The sequence below is a fragment of the Eptatretus burgeri genome, chromosome 2 (genome assembly GCF_056783735.1).
Source record: "Eptatretus burgeri isolate ZD-2024b chromosome 2, Ebu_testis_v1, whole genome shotgun sequence".
Taxonomy (NCBI): domain Eukaryota; kingdom Metazoa; phylum Chordata; class Myxini; order Myxiniformes; family Myxinidae; genus Eptatretus; species Eptatretus burgeri.
Genome location: NC_140962.1, coordinates 151,549,574 through 151,567,361, shown reverse-complemented (window position 1 = coordinate 151,567,361; position 17,788 = coordinate 151,549,574). Strand labels below are relative to the sequence as shown.

The 17,788-nt window shown below is 43.6% G+C and overlaps 2 protein-coding genes across 2 annotated transcripts in view; both read right to left on the bottom strand.

Moving 5' to 3' along the window:
* Positions 1 to 17,788, bottom strand: part of LOC147033556 (52 kDa repressor of the inhibitor of the protein kinase-like) — a 57,144-nt gene that overhangs the window by 37,850 nt on the left and 1,506 nt on the right. The window lies entirely within an intron of this gene.
* Positions 1,873 to 17,584, bottom strand: POGK (pogo transposable element derived with KRAB domain). The gene is made up of 2 exons (XM_085855729.1): positions 17,323 to 17,584; positions 1,873 to 4,592 (listed from the first exon to the last, which is right to left on the bottom strand). The coding sequence occupies exon 2, from the start codon at positions 4,528 to 4,530 to the stop codon at positions 3,229 to 3,231; it is 1,302 nt and encodes a 433-aa protein (XP_085711855.1). The 5' UTR covers positions 4,531 to 4,592; positions 17,323 to 17,584; the 3' UTR covers positions 1,873 to 3,228.

The following is a 17,788-nucleotide window of genomic DNA, read 5'->3' as shown; positions in this document are numbered from 1 at the left end:
GATCCGAATACGACAATTATTTAATTTTTAAAGCGATTCTTCACCATTGAGAGACAGGACCAAAAACGACATTGTACTGTAGTACATGATATTTCAAAAATGTATTGGGTCCGATATGTTCTCGTGGATCAGGCATTACGTGGCGGAGGTATGCGCTCTACTGAGTGCCCTTCTAGTTTATCTCTGTTGTTGCTGCCGACACTTCTAACTTTCTGCAACACTTCATCTCGTGTATCAGCTTGCCTCCTGACAACTTTCAGTGGTCTGGAGCTGGCAGCATCAACTATTTCTTTTTTACCAAGCCTGTACAAAGTTTTGATCTCATAAGCTCTTCACTTCTAAGTCATTCTTCAAAACTGAGTTTGCTTTATCTGCATCAACCTTCTTCCAGTATTCTGGAATTTGGCTCTCAGACTCTGGGAACCCCAAAAATATGAGATAGTTTCTCCTTTTCTCTCTTTTTTCGAGTTCATCAGTTATAATTTTCTGTTGTCAGTTTTTCCATCTTTGCCTCTGTTTCCGTCTCCACACTGATTGACTTTCCTGAATTCATCCAGTTTTTTTTCTCTATGTGGATCTGGTTCTCGTTAACTTTCTCTCTGCATTCTCTCATCTCATCCTTCAAGCCTTTCATTTCATGTTGTAGTCGGGCTTGGTTCACTTGTAATGTTGTCATCATTTTTATCATGTCACCAGCGGTAGAATTCCAGGTTCTATAATACTAGGGTATGGATCCAGTCCGAGTCATCAAATTCATTAATAGTTTCATAAAGTCTCATTGATACATTCTGGCATGTGCAGTGAAACAAGTATTTGCATACCTCGCACTCATTGGCTGAATCATCATCAAGCACTACCAAATTGCAGCTTCCACATTTACAGTTGACCAAGTTCCTTCCTTTACAGTTTTTGTCATGTCTCTCAGCATCAGCACTAACATTCTCCTTTCCAGTGGCAGGTTTATTGTCACTTTCCTTTATCCCTTGTAGTTCAGACAGCTTTTTATTGCCATTATTGCTCTTTCCATGTTTCCCCCTATTGGACGACATCTTGAATTTCTTATGAGGTGCCCCTTTGCACCTCAGACCTCAAAATTATCCACACAAAGCAAGCCACGGTTGGTCGAACCTCGTTTCACCTCGAACCACCTTTCACCTCCAACATTTCGAAACACGTTCACGGTTCAATGCAGGTGTACATACATACAGACATTCATGGTTTTAATTGTCTTCCAGGAAACCTTCGAGGTTTAAAAAATAAATAAATACTGTAACTAATGTACAACCTCAATATTGATTAAACCCACATAATCTAACATATATATTTTGGCCTTTCTGTTTGTCTGTCGTTTATGCAAGCGCAAACCATTTGACTTAGAGCTACCAAGAAAACAATTTGAGCTCGAGTGACCAAGAAAGGAGTGCATAGCGCATGAGATCTGCAACAACACTGCATTTGACTGTACCTGCAACATGAACAAGTGTTCGATTTGGCGCAATTCCACATTTTGGTGCATTTTCCCCCAAAATTGGTTCTGTCATTTTCTGCCACATCAGGTCCCATTATGTGCATCATGGTTGTTCCAGGAAGTTAATGGGGCAATGATTTTTTTGCAGTTTTCGAAAATACCAACAACTTTACCATGCCACCAAAGATCTACTTTACAATGCCACCAAATTTGGGCAGATCTACATCAGCAGCCAGAAAGAAAAAAAAAAGCCCGGAAGCAGGAAAGCTCACAAGAAAGACAATCACACCTTAAAGTTGACCCTGAATGACATGCAACAGCAACATTGCAAGAAAGACAATCTCTACAGAAAAAAAAAAACAATTAATCAAATTCAGCCTTTTGTCTTAAACTTTATTTTATTTAAACTGGGGAAATAATGGGAAATTTATCCCGGGAAACGCCGGGTACCTCAGCTGGTGTGCTATAATTAAGAGGATCCCATTAGGAATACCCATTTTCTTTGTTCCATCCATTTTTTTGATATATTTTATTCATTTTCTTTGTTACATAGCTGTAGAAGTATAAAATCCAATTCCTTTAATTGTGTAAACAGTAATGCATTAAATAATAATAATAAATGCGGAATGAAGAATTGAATAAATACTAACCTGTGCCGATGCGGTTAGCTTTGGCTTCACTGATCTTATGAAAGTTGTCAATAAAGAACCCCTGTGGTTAACAAGTTCTTGGAAAAGGACCTTGGTTTCCTGCAAATACCCATGCCAAGGGCAGTGTTTGTCAGATTAATAAAGTTGATTGGTTTGAGGTTTGATGTTGCAAAGCATGTTTGTGCTCATCACTTGGTTTACTCCAGATGATGACATCTGTTGTTTTCACCAAAAGGCTTGACCAACAGTCCCCACATTGTGTATGCCTCTTGGTTTCCCAATCTTAAAATTTTTTTTTCTAACTTTCCTCATCTGCATGCAAGGTGACCACACACTTCTGCTTTCTTTTGGATAAATTACGCTCTGGGCTGGACTGTAACTCAGAGAGGATTCCACCATTCTTGGAGTACCTCCCTCCATACGCACGTCTGAGCGTTTCAACGCTGTGAAAATAAATTGTTCAAAGAACCTGTGAGTGAGTTTTCTTCAACAAGAGCACAAAATGAAAAGTTTGAAATCCAAACGAAGCACAAAATTATCGGAACATTCAAGTCTGTTTTTTTTTATTTCTGTCAAACTTTTTTGGGGGTAAAATCACAGTCCAATTAATTGATGGTGGATTGCTGTAATGGCTGTGATTTAATCACGAGAGCTTCATCGCCGTGCTGCACTTTATGCATGCATTGAACTCCCATCGTGTCGTGCAGACATTTGAAGCTCCAACCCGCAATTGCTTACACGAGTTGTATTATACAACTCATGCAACTTGGTGTCCCAGGATGAAGTGACCAAGGTATCCACATGCTTACTCCCACATCTGCTTAACTTCGACCAACAGTCTTAATCTCATTTTCATTCTTCGCAGAAGACAGGAAATTTCTTGTTCAAAAAGGAGGAATAACTGATGAAGAAGAAAACAAGAAGTTGAATGGAGAGGAAAGGATTTAAAGAAGTTTTTTTTATTTCTTAATTTTTAAAATGTTATAAAGAGGAATTTTTTTTGTTACTAGAACTAGTAAGAAAAGGGAAAAGAAGAAATATAAGAAAACGAATATTCTTTCTTGTGGATCTGTGGTCCTGAAAAGGGCCGTTTAGGTTTGATGAAGCTTTTCAGCTCAACCCAAGGAAATCATCGTCGCCGCTTTCCTTGTCGAAGATGGCACGTAACTCCTCATCCGAATCAGGGTACAGCAAGTCCCCATCGCTGTCCATGTCGTTGTCACTGTCACTTGCAGCATCCTCCTCCCAGATGATGTCATCCTCTGTGCCGTCCATGCTGTTGGAGATGCAGCATTTCAGGAATGCTCGCTTGATGATGTCCGATGGCATCTCCTCCCACACCTTGACGATCCAGCCGCAGATCGTCGGAAGGTCGACCTTTCTAATCCTCCCACTCCTGGTGTAGGTCTTCTCTCCACTTATTATCCAGTCTGACCAGCAGCGACGTAGCCCGTCCTTAAATGGCTTGTTGATGGATACATCAAGGGGCTGCAGTAGCGATGTCATCCCACCTGGGATGATGACGAGATCGGTGTTGGTCCGATGGAGCAATGCTTTGATGTTGTCGGTCTTGGAACATCTGAATGCATCCAGGACTAGCATGCTCCGTTGTCGGGAGAGACTGCCGTCCCGCCTACTACTCCAGACCATGTGCACCCAGTCCTGGACCAGTCCCTCATCCATCCACCCCTTCTGCTGCACACGAACGATGACACCGGCTGGAAACTTATCTTTGGGCAGTGTCTTCCTTTTGAACACGACATATGGGGGAAGTTTGCCCCCATCTGCGGTACAGGTGAGCATGACAGTGAATCCATAATTCTCGTGACCGGCTGTGTTGATCGTTACAGTGCGCTCCCCCTTCACTGCGATGGTGGTCTGTCTCAGTATGTTGAAGGTAAGGGGGGTCTGGTTGGCGTTCCCGATCCTACTGAGGGGATATTCGTGCTCCCGCCGAAGCTTGATGATGTAGGACTGGAAGCGCGTAATCTTATCAGCCATGTCATCGGGTAGATGTTGGGAGATGTGTGTGTGGCGTCGAACAGACACATCATGGCGTGCAATGAACCTATAGGCCCACGATGGGCTGGCTGTGAAATCCCCAATGTCATCCTCCTTCGCGAAGCTTCTTGCCTTCAGCCTGAGAGCAAGTGTGGAGATGGCATGACCCTCTGCTCTCTTCTCCCGGACCCAAGCAATGAGATGCTCCTCCAGTTGAGGCCACTTTGCCGGCCTTCCCCTCAGTGCCTTCTTCTTCCTTGGCATCTTCTCTATCATTGTCTTGCTTGTTCTCCAACGCCGGACAATGGACTCATCCACGCCGAATCGCCTCCCAGCTTCCCGGTTCCCAAACTCTTCTGCAGACCGGCAGATGGAGAGTTTGAAAGCTGCAGTGAATGAACGCCTTGACATCTTGAGAGGGAGAACGGATGATACTTGAAGATCGGTGGTCTTGCTCTTGCTTTGAACAGGCCCTGCATGTCGGGGTTATTGTGCATGACTCAAAGAGCAAAAATGTGCAACCGAGATTGCATTTACATAAATACTTTTACAAAATTATGAAACCTCAAAAAGTTCCCTGATATGTAGAATATAGATCTACTGGTTTACGTATGACAATTGGAATATAACCAGGAGTTCACATAACTGGTACTCAGGTACTCATGCATGCTAAAAACACAAAATGCATACTTCAAAGATGCTCCGACAGTTCAAAAGCATACTAGCACAACAGAGGCTTTTGGTGGAAGGTTTTCTCAGCTGGTGCAGGTAAGATTCTTCCGTGATAATTCTGATAAATTGATATACGGCACCGTGATTTGAAAATTTAACTGCATAAAATTATAATTTACAAGATAAAAAAGTAGATCTAAAGAGAACACACGAGCAAAGAGGAAGATGAGGAGGTTCAGGAGCATCCGGAACAAAAAAAAAAAAGAGCGGCTTGTGAGTGTCTCATTTGGAGCAGATGTTCTGAGAAAGCGCTTATCGAGGAGTAAGATGCATACTAAGCTGAGAGGCGCTTGGGAAAGCAGACGAGCATGCTCAAATGTGACGTTTTTTGTTTTTTTTTCATGAGTACCAAGCCACTTCTTTTAGTACTCATTGAAGAAACAAATGAAATAAAAAAAATTGCGAGAACCTCTGCATATAACTGAAATTCAGCATTGAAAAAATGATTCTTTTTAAGATTGATTTTTTTTTCTACACCTGTGGAATAACCGCACCCCCGACTTTTAACATTTTTCCACCAATAAAAAATATATGGTATATATATCTCACACAGGAATATATGGTATGTCCTTGAGAAATGATTCAAAGCATCACGACATCCTTGAGAAATATTTTTTTTTTAAATCACTACGTCCTTGAGAAATGAATCAAAACATCACTATGTCCTTCAGAAATAAATGAAATCATTACTATGTCCTTGAGAAATTATCTTTTGTAAACCTGTCAGTAGCTTCGCTTTTCATCTGCTTGGTGACAGCTCATGACCGCATTGTTGAACTGTCAGAGGCCCTTCTGGATTTTGCTATCATGATGTTGTGACGACATCATCATGTGGCCCAAGTTTAAAGCACTTCAATCAATAACTATATTCATGTCTGTTGATGCCTCCAAGTTGGGGGTGACGCTTTGGTGTAGGACTATGTTCAATGGAGATCAGGGGAGTGCTCGTCACACTCCATATGTTTTTATTTACCCGCCAATCACATCACATGCCCTCTGGCTGAATGGTTTGCATGAGCGGGAATAATTGTCTGGGTGAGGTCTTAAGGGTCTTAAAGGATCTTCAAGGTCTAAGAGGTCTTCAAGAGTCTCAGAGATCTTAACCGTCTTTGTGATCCAAAGGGTCTTTGGAGTATTCGGGGTTTTAAAGAGTCTTAATTGTGTTCAGGGAATTCAATGGTCTTAAGGGTATTTTGGGTCTTCAGAATCTTAAGGGGTCTTACCTCCAAGCATGTAAAAAGTCTTCTCTCAAGCATGTATTCTAATCTTTAAAGCTTGTAAAAAAAAAAAAAAGGTCTTCTGGTTCTTTGAGGACTTTATAGGTTCCAGTGTTGGATCAAAATACCCTTCAAAGACAATCCCCAGATTGGACTTGGGTTGTGTGCCAAATTTGTTGGTTGTCAGTCCAGCGGTCCTTCCAAAAACGTAAACAGACAGACAGACAAGACATCCAATTAATCTTATTTATTCGATCATCGATTAAGTAATTTCAAAAATCAAACATGATAGTAGGCCATATTTAATTGTATTGAAGTTTTAAATATATTCAAGAACGAGAGTGGGGGTGGGGGGGGGAACAGGTTAAAATAAACGATCATTGTTGAAGAGCATATCCATACCTTAATGTACGATTACCTTGTTCTATTTTTGCAAAACCCCAAAATTATGTGTTTTAAAAATAAAAATTGCACCTGTGTCCGAAAGAAGCAATGGAGTGAAGCGGATACACCACTTAAAAAGTAGCTCAGTGTGGGACTGAGGGATACTTCCCAAACAGGCAGGGTGACCGAGCTCTCCTCATGCAAACTAAACAATAACAAGGACAAATGTGTCCACGAGCAGCGTCCTAAAGATTTTGTCGGCTAAAAAAATAAAAAAATTAATTTTTTTTAAACAACAACAACAACAACAACAACTTCTGATAATTCGTCACGTGCCATGATTAAGCCAATAGCGAAACGCGTCATAATGTCTTTACGTATTTACGATATATCGTGTATTTACGAAATAAATAATGTATTTACGAAATTACAATGCGATAAATGGAATAATCTTTAAATAATAACGTGAACTTTTCAAAACTTTAAAGCAAATGTCCGAATATATTTAAAACTTCATGATAGACGCTCTCAAAAGGCACCGTCTATGTGAGGATGTGTACATGTGCTCAGTATTTAAGGAGATCCGGATCTCATCTATACAAGAGCCGAGTCCTCGAGATTAAGGTTGAAGAAGAAGAAGAAGAAGAAGAAGAAGAAGAAGAACGCCGAGCTCTCTCTGAGCAGCGTTCGCTACGCGAGACGCTGCTAAAAAAAATAAACAACTGAACAACAAAATGGAAACGAATGAAACAAGGTGTGTTCTAAAGGTTCTTCTTATTCTTCATTTTGACGGAGGGATGGAAGGAAGGATATAACAAATGTTTAAGCGGTTTGCACCGCTTAAAAAAGTGCCATCAGGCAGTTTTTAACAATAAAAAAAAATTGGGCTCTTTTTAGTCCGTTTGCTGTGCCTTGACAAAATTTTAGTTGGCAACACTGGGATTGTTCAAAACTTTGTATCTGAACCCAATAAAAGTTAATGTGTGTGTGTGTCTCCCCCATCACTCCAAAACTATAAAACATAGCAGCCTGAAACTTTGCATGCACACTAATAAAATTCCAAGGAATTGCAAGAGTGAAAATTCCCCAAAATCCTTCCCCTCAAGGTGTACAATCATTTTTGATCTCTCTATTACCTTCAATTCCTATTTTCCCCATTTTCCCAACGTCCCCCATCCCTCCCAACTAAACACTCTATTTCTTGTCTTAAATTTAAATGAAAACTAAAAACTAAAAATAAAAAACTACCTTTCTCCTTGCATACCCACGAGTCCCGATCCTTCTCCTCCTCCTCCTTCTTCTCCCTCCTTCTGCCGGCACACCAATTTTTTTCTACCTGAGCTGACCCTCTCTCGCCATTACCTTCACGATTTATTCCTCCAACCTTCCATTCCCGAATCTTACAGAATCTTCAAAAATCCATCAAAAAATAATAATCTTCCTTGTATCCTTTCTATCTGTACACCTCCTGCAACTACGTGTCTCTCTCCCCTCTTCCTGGTACTTTTCATCGATCCATCAGCTTCACTCTGCATTTACCGTTCCAAATTCACCATACACTTCCACGATTTCACTTCAACCTTCCCTTTTTTCAAATGTTATGCAATCCATATTTAAAATTAATAAATTCACTTTTGACTATACACCTCCCATAACCGATAAGTTAACCGATAATGCAGAACCACGCGATCTGTGCACCTCCCATAGCCACGGGCGTCTCCCGTAACCACGTGATCTCTTTACACCCCCATGCGTTTACATTTTCAGATTCACCATTCACCTCACTATTTTTTTTTTCTACAACCTTTCCATTACCTAATCTGATGAAAACTCTCTCTCGAATAATAATAATAATACTAATAATAATAATAATAATAATAACGATCTCTGATAATGCTTCATCTTCCTCTTTCACATGTGTGGTACTCATTACTGTATCATAATTCACTACTCTTCCACTATTTAAACAGACTGCTCTCAATTCGACCTCCTTCATACCTTGCCTAAAAAAATCCAATTGTTACAGTGTTTCTTCTCTCCATTCTCTGAATTCACCTTTATTGCATCCATCAAGAAATGTGTTAAATCGCATCTCTGACCTAAAAGTTAAAAAAACCCCAGTTTGCTATGAATGTTCACTTTCCATCAACCATTCTTTTTTTCCAACTTCAGTGCCAATTCACCCCTCTCACCCCTCCCTCTCAAAGCAACCATCACACTCTTCTCCCTCCAAGCCTCCCTCACATCTTTCTCAAAAACTACCCCCCCCCACCCACCTTTCTCCCTCAACTTTCCACACTCACCCTTCTCCCACCATTCACCCCCCCTCACTCACCCTTCTCAAAGTTGCCCCCCCTCACATCCACAAAGCTGCATCCTTCCCCTGTCCTCTCACCTCCATGTCATCACTCTACCTCCTAAAATCCTCAACTGCCTTGCCCCTCTCTATCTTGCCCCTCCTCTCCCCCAGCACCACAGAGCCGTTTCTCCTCCTCATCCAGCCCCGTCCCCAAGCTATTCTAGAATCCCCCACACTCTTTCAACAACTCTCCTTGCCTCGCACCCTACTCCCTTGTCCGACCCTCCCCCTCCCCTCCCATCCACTGCACCCAAAGCCTCCTCCCCTTCCTCTTCATTAACAGGGTGGACATCAAATATCCGGGGCCTTCGCTCAAACTTTACAGATCTTTCCATACAGGTTGCGACTGACAAATCAAACATAATCTGCCGAACAGAAACTTTCCTCCCTCAAGACGATTCTGACTCCCAAGTATCTCTCCCTGGTTACTCCCTCCTCCGGAATGACAGACGTGAGCCTCGTCCTGGTGGAGGAGATGCTCTCTTCATCAAAGACTCTATTCATGACTCTCCATGCACTGCTCTCACTCCCACACACCCCAGGAATACCTCTGGCTACGGCTTCCCCTGCACTCCCACCTCATGTTTATGTGTGTTGTACCATCCACCAAACAGTGATGACTCCATTTACATGTCACTATCAGAAAACATAGACCAACTTCTATCTTCTCATCCGAACTCTCTCTCTCTCTTCCTCATATGTGGTGACTTCAACTGTTATCATGCCAGTTGGTGAGGCGTGGGTACCTCTCTCAACTGTCATGGCACCTCAGCAAAAGCTTTCTGCGACTCAATTGGACTGACTCAATCGGTCAACTTCCCGACCCGGATCTCAACCAATGGTACTCCATCTCTTCTGGATCTGATTTTGACAAATTTCCCTGAAAATATCTGCTGCTCTTCCTTTGCTCCAATCAGTTCTTCTGACCACGTCCTTGTTAAAGTGGACATCTCTCTGGCTGTTATCAGAGAACCACCTCACCGCCGTCGAGTCTGGCATTTTACTCAAGCCGACTGGCAGGGTCTCCAAGCATCCATCAAACTTTTAGACTGGTCTCCTATCACTACTTTCTCCAGCATCAACTCATCCTGGGAATTCTTTCAAAGAAACTTGCTCTCCCTCATGCACAGATTTATCCCCTCTCGTCTTCAATTGTCCTTCCCTTCCTCCCGCCCTTGGTTCACTGAAGCTCGTGGCAAGGCAGTTGTCCTGAAACAACTTGCCTTTGCCTCGGAGAAAGCAAACCAAACTAAGGGCAATCTCAGTTCCTTCCATAAAGCTCGGAACAAGTGTGTATCTACCCTCAGGAGAGCCAGAAAACAACATCTTTCTCATCTCAAGTCTGAACCCTCAAACCTCTCTCCCTCCTCCAAATCCTGGTGGTGCCTAATCAAATCTGTTTCTGGTGTATGTTCCCCCTCCATCCCCTCCCTTAAGGGGCTGTCACACCTTGACGTTTTAGCCAGCGTATGGCAACGTATCAAAATGTATGTAAAACGCTGGCGTACACTGAACTATTGGTGTTTTTTTTTTTTTAAGTTTTTTAAGTTCTTGGCGTATTAATAACGAGTTGGACGTATGCATAACGTATTAGTAACGTACACAGAACATTTCGATAACTTATGGATACCTTATACCAACGAATGCTTAGCGTGTTGTCGGCGTTCACAACGTATGCCCAATGATAGTCTAACGTATGCATAGCGCGCGGCAGCGTATCGCCGACGATCATGTGGAGTAGCCTATTAAAAGGCTGCGGCTCGACCATTCAAATAATAACCGCACTAGACATCGAAGTGTCAAGGCCCTGTCACACCCTGATGTTTTAGCCAGCGTATGTCGACGTATGAAAAATTTGCCGAATACGCTGGCACACGTCGAATACGTTATGGGTAAGTTTTGTATACGTTAAGAGCATGCTGAAGTACGCTGGCATACGTCGTAGTACGCCGAGCACATTGACAAATTTTAACATGCTCAAAATTTTTCGACGTATGCCAGCGTATGACTCACACGTTCCGTATACGCTGGCCATAAGTTGTAGGCACGTTATGCGATCGTCGACACACGTTACTTGTAAGTTACTCATAAGTCGAAGCACGTCGAGGTAATGCTTAGCGTACCTGAAACTTATATCTAAGCTATGAGTATGTGTCACGTACCTCCAACGCACATTGACGTAGGTAGACGTATTTGATTGACATCTACTGGACGACCACATAACTTACTGAACGTGTTTCTAACTTACATCTACCGTATAATGGCGTATTGGCAGCGTTTAGGGGAATTGGTATATAAAAATGGGCTTCATAGGAGGAACCCGTCAGTGTTTCAGACTCCATGGTGAGTACATGTCCATGTCAGTTGTATCAGTAGTAGTAGTAGGTGAGCGTTTTATTATTATTATTATTAGTAGTAGTAGTGTTAGTAGTAGTAGTAGTAGTAGTAGTAATCGTAGGTCCATGTCAGTAGTAGTAGGTGAGTGTGATGGGGAGGGTGTGGGTGATGATGGATCCTCCTTGCGTCCGCGTCCAGGAGACTTCTTTGCAGCATTCTTCGAAGTTTTCTTCGGCTTTTTAAAAAAATGTTTTTCTACGCTGAACTATTGATGGTTTTTTTAAGTTTTTGGCATATTCATAACGAGTTGGACAAATGCATAACTTATTAGTAACGTACACAGAACGTTTCGATAACTTATAGATAACTTATACCAACGAATGCTGAGCGTGTTGTCGGCGGTCACAACGTATGCCCAACGATAGTCTAACGTATGCATAGCAAGCGGCAGCGTATCGTCGACGATCACGTGGCGTAGGCTATTCATAGGCTGCTGCTCAACGATTTATATCATAACCGCACTAGAAATCGAAGTGTCAACATCACAGTCATGCCGAAGAAAAAAACAAACAAAAAAAAACTTGGAGTCTGGAACACTGATGGGTTCCTCCTATGAAGCTCATTTTTATATACCCATTTCCCTAAACGCTGCCAATACGCCATTATACGGTAGCTGCAAGTTAGAAACACGTTCAGTAGGTTCTGTGGTCGTCCGGAAGACGTCAATCAAATACGTGTACATATGTCAATGTACGTTGGAGATACGTTACACATAGGTTCAAAGCACGTTACTCATAGGTTAGAAATAAGTTTCGGGTACGCTAAACATTACCTCGACGCGTTTCGACTTACGAGTAACTTACAAGTAACGTGTGTCGACGTGTGTCAACGATCACGTAACGTGCCTACAACTTTTGGCCAGCGTATGTGGAACGTGTGAGTCATACGCTGGCATACGTCGAAAAATTTTGAGCATGTTAAAATTTGTCGACGTACTCGGCATACTCCGACGTATGCCAGTGTGCTTCAGCGTGCTCTTAACGTATACAAAACTTACCCATAACGTATTCGACGTGTGCCAGCGTTTTAGACAAATTTTTCATACGCACTGCTGATACCGCACGTGAAAAGGCCGAATGCCTAAACTCAGAGTTTGCATCGAAATCTTGTGTCCGAAACCCATCACTTTCTGTACCCACCTTTTCCAGTCGCACCCAACTGTCCCTGGACTCTGTGTCCTTTGACTGACAAGGTGGAGAGCTTGCTGTCAAACGTCGACTCAGATTCTGCAACCGGTCCAGACGGCATCAGCCCACGCGTCCTAAAAACCTGCTACTCTGCTCTTGCTCACCCTCTCTCTGTCATATTCACCCTCTCATTTGTTCAAGGTCATCTGACATCGACTTGGAAATCGGCAGACATGACTGCCCTGCACCATAAAGGTGCGAAAACAGATCCCTGCAACGACAGACCAATCAGCCTTCTCCCATCAGCAAGGTTATGGCATCCATCATCGCTTCAGACATGAAATCCTTCCTCTTCTCCAATGGTTTGATTTCCAATCATCATTTTGGTTTCAGACCAGGTCACTCTACCCTGGATATGCTGCTTCTGCTCTCCCAACAATGGATGGAGGTCCTCAATGCCAGACATGAAATCAGAGCCATATCCCTTGACATATCACGTGCTTTTGACAATCAGAGCCATATCCTTTGACATATCGCGTGCTCAAGATCTGCCAACAACCCCCTTCTCGTAAAACTATCAAAATCACTGCTCACCTTCACTCTTTCATTCCTCTTATTTCCTACCTTCAGAACAAACTCCCTCAGTCTGTTCAATCCCATTCTTCCTTCCAGACCTTCAAAACAGCTGTTCACCACCACTTGTCATCCCCCATCCAAATCCTCGATCTTTTCTACCCCCGTTAATCCACCCCAAACCCACCTCCCTCAAATTCCCTATTTTCCTTCCTGAAAGTCCCTGTAATGTCCATCTTGTGTACCCCATATCCCCCACCCCATCCCTCTCCCTTCTACAGATCTCCTAATGTCGTTCCACACTGTTTTGTCCTTCCCACTCACGCCCCTCTTTTCTCATCCCCCCCTTGATGTGCATTGTGTGTTGGCTCTCATATGAGCCTCGACAGGGTATACCAAAAAAAAAAAAAAAAAGAGAAAACAACCCTGCTTGCTGTATATTCCCTCATCTGCTGAAGAAGTGGGTTAAACCTTTCCCTTTACATACCATAAATTGTATGTGATCCATCTTTATACCCAAAGGATTTCAGTATTGACGTCATTCCTGTGCCGGGAGAGATTCTACACATCTGGTCTTGAAATATATGCTACAATCCTTAAAAATTAAGCTGACTGCTGCGCAGAAGCTGGAAATGCTTTCCACCTGGAAATACATCGACCTGACAAACTGTGGCACCAGCATTTAAAATGATAGAGAGCTGTGTCTCACTGAACACCATTTAAGAAATTAAAATTCTCCATGTATTTCAGAGATCTGGAACAAGTCAGTATTCCGATCACTCCTATGCGCATGTGTATATGTTTGTATGTTGAATAAATTATTTAAATGTACAGGAAGACTTAAGAATTTCTTCAACAGTCCCAATGGATAGATGGATGGTTTCAGAAAGCCCTCCCAGCTCGGGCCCCGTCACCCTGAGCGAGCGGCTCGGGCCCCGTCACCCTGAGCGAGCGGCTCGGGCCCCGTCACCCTGAGCGAGCGGCTCGGGCCCCGTCACCCTGAGCGAGCGGCTCGGGCCCCGTCACCCTGAGCGAGCGGCTCGGGCCCCGTCACCCTGAGCGAGCGGCTCGGGCCCCGTCACCCTGAGCGAGCGGCTCGGGCCCCGTCACCCTGAGCGAGCGGCTCGGGCCCCGTCACCCTGAGCGAGCGGCTCGGGCCCCGTCACCCTGAGCGAGCGGCTCGGGCCCCGTCACCCTGAGCGAGCGGCTCGGGCCCCGTCACCCTGAGCGAGCGGCTCGGGCCCCGTCACCCTCAGCGAGCGGCTCGGGCCCCGTCACCCTCAGCGAGCGGCTTGGGCCCTGTCACCCTGAGGTCCCAGGCCCTCCCAGGAACGGAGGCCTCCCAGGTCTCAAAGTATCCACCTCCATATGAGTGTGTTTGGGTATGTGAACGTGTAAGTTGCTGTTGTCTGCTAGCTCCACATGTGGGTGGGTCTCAGGAGGTGAAATGTAGACCTCCAAAGTCTCAAAGTATTCACGTGTGTGTGTGTGTGTGTGTGTGTGTGTGTGTGTGTGTGTGTGTGTGTGTGTGTGTGTGTGTGTGTGTGTGTGTGTGTGTGGTTTATTGGTATCTTCATATGCGAGTTTCAGAATGTAGAATGGAGTCCTCCCAGGGTGTGCTCAAAGTAGGCAGCTTCATTTCAGTTCGGGATCACGATTCATGGACCAAGCTGTGAAGTTTTCTGTTCTCAAAGTTTAGTGCCGAGGGCTCTCTTTAGGATCGTCACTGAGCCCCAAACAGCTTCCAACTGTAGTTCGTTTGTAATAATATTCGGAGGGATGTTTTTTAATATCTCTGTGCGGTTCTTTGTCATCATTCCTGTTGCTCCAACTGTCATTGGTACAACTTCGGCTTGATTCAACTTCCCGGATCTTTTCATTTCATTGTTGAGGTCTTTGGATTTGGTCATTTTCTTTATTTCTGCATTGTTTAGTCCAAAATCACTGGTATCAACCCCTCACTTAGCAATGCCTTCTTCTCTCCTTTTTGTACCTAAGTATGATATCGAGTCGCAATGCTTTGTTTTCGATGTTCATGCTCGATGGGATCATTAAGTCATACGTGAGCGGTACTTCCAAGTTTTCAGTCCATGCTTTTGGTTAATGTTCCCACAAATTTTCTAGAAATGGGATATCAAAGTTTTTGCAGATGTGCCAGCGGATTACATTATAAACTCTATTGTGTTGACTTCTGTTTTGACATGAGTTTTTTTTTTTACCTCCGCCACCGCAGGTGAAGGAGGTTATGTTTTCACCGCCTTTGTGTCTGTCTGTTGGCTGCTCGCTAGAGCACCCTTATTCTGGACATTTCCATCTGTCTGTCTGTCCGCGAAACTTTGGTCAAGCCGAGGGGCGAAACCACTCAACCGATTCCAATGAAATTTGGTAGGTAGGACCAATATTTCTGGGAATCGTGTGCTTTCGAATATGGGACCCCGGGCCCAAGCAACGGCCCTTTAAAGTGGTCAAAAAAATCGAAAAAAAAAATCGAAAAATCGAAGCTGAGAGTTCTGTGCGCAATCTATCTCGCTCCCTTCATGCCAATTTGCAGCCCGAAGAAAAAAAATATTTGTAGGAGGAGATAGGTTTTGGGCGAGTACACGTCAAACATTTCAGAAACGGTTAATTGTGAATATCTCTAAGAGAAAGAGTCTGATTTTGATGAAACTTGGGTGAAATGTGTACAATGTTGAAAGCTTGCATGTACACAAAAATTAATGGTTGCTATGCACACCTCCGTTGCTTAGCAACAGCTAAAATACTTTATCGTACATTGTGCACTTATTGTGGACTGTACAAAAAAAAAAAAATCAATACCTCCGAAACTGGACCTCCGAGGGACCTGTTTTTTTTGTGCCCAAGGAGAATGTCTTACAGGATCATATAAAAAAAAATAAAATCTTTAGCGAATAGATAAATGGAATTACCAGGGCTGCCATTTGTTAGAGTCTCTTTGGAAACACGCCTGAAATTTCACAAGGTGGGTTTGTGGGCGCAAATTAAGAGGGCTGTGATAATCATATTTATTGTGCTAAATTGATTGATAGCATGTACATGAATATCGGCTCGTCGCGTCGGCCAGCTTTCCATCGAGAGCGAGCAGTCATGTCGCCTACCGGCTTGTCTGTTTGTTTGTGTACACGATATCTCAAAAAGTTGTTCATGGATTTGGATGAAACTTTGTGGACAGGTTAGGGGTGTGACCTCGACAAATTGATTCAATTTTGGTGAAGATCCGGATGCGGATCTGACTGCGAGAATTTTTAAAGTGTTTCTTCACCATTGAGAGATAGAGCTCAACAACGATATATAGCACGATATTTAAAAAATGTATTGGGCCAGATATGTTCTCGTGGATCAGGCATTACAGAGAGGAGGTATGGGCTCTTTTGAGTGTCCTCGTTAGGTCATCTCTTCGATCATGACCTAATAATATGGATGTCGATGTCCTTCGATCCGTCCGTCCGTCCGTTCACAATGAAGTTGAAGCGGGAGATCTGGTCATAAGTGATCCTGATAGAGGTCGATGAGACGTACACGATGGTTTGACCTTCAAGGTCACCGAAGGTCAAGGTCAAGGTCACGAGGCCTTTGAAGTTGTGAAAATGACGATTTTAAAATCCTATCTCCTCCGCCATTTCTCAAGCGATCTTGAATTTTATTGTAGCATATGAATCTATGGGACAATATCTAAATTTGGTCAGGCCGGATTTTCGATATTCGCTTTCGTTTTCGTGTCACGTGACTTCAAAGTTGGCAAAAAATGCGAAAATGACGATTTTCAAAATCTATCTCCTCCTACATTTCTCAAGCGATCTTGAATTTGATTGGGGCATATGAATGTATGGGACAACATCGAAATTTGGTCAGGACGGATTTTCGAATTTCGCTTTCGTTTTCGCGTCACGTGACTTCAAAGTTTGCAAAAACTGCCCTACCTTCAGGAGGCTATATATTCTCGACTGGGCATGGTAAAAGTTAGTGAATGGTGTCATTGCATAGCAGCTGACCTTGTATATTTATACATTTTCCGCCGAAGGTGCAAAAGTTTCAAAACCCGAAATGTAAACGTCGGCATTTATTTTCAAAATATAATTTTGTGCGTGTGTGCGCCAAAATGCCGAGTCATCTTTAACCAAACTGCGCAGTTCGAGCTGCGCAGTAGTCTTCGGTCATAACTGAACATTGAGAACTTGTGGTATTATAGAGATGACCGTCACCCCCACACGGGGGTAATTTTGTTTTTATTTGCGTTCGGTCGTTAAGCATAACATATCACTCTCTTTGCTAATGCAACCTCCACCCCTTAACTATCTCTTTTGTTTTTTCCTCCTCCCCTTCCCCCCACCCCCGACACCACCCTGTCTGTCTGTCCCCTTCTCACTCCCTCCTCTTAATAAAATGCAGCACTCACCTCCGACGAGCCTGGTGTTGGCTCAGTGGTTAGGGTGGTGGCTTGGGATCCGAGGGTCCTGAGTTCAAGCCCCGTCGGCCGCTGAATTATTGCACCAGGGGGTTGACTCACCCTGTCATCCTTCTGAGGTCGGCGAAATGAGTATCAGTTCCAGTGTGTGTACTGGTAGAGGGGCACTGCATCAGCGCGCGAAATGATAGCTACCCCAGCAGCTAAGCTGCCATACGACCACCACCTCCAACACCTCTCTCTCTCTCTCTCTCTCTCTCTCTCTCTGTCTCTCTCTCTCTCTCTCTCTCTCTCTCTCTGTGTCTCTCTCTCTGTCTCTGTCTCTGTCTCTCTCTCTCTGTCTCTCTCTCTCTGTCTCTGTCTCTCTCTCTCTCTGTCTCTGTCTCTGTCTCTGTCTCTCTCTCTCTCTCTCTGTGTCTCTCTCTCTGTCTGTCTCTGTCTCTCTCTCTGTCTCTCT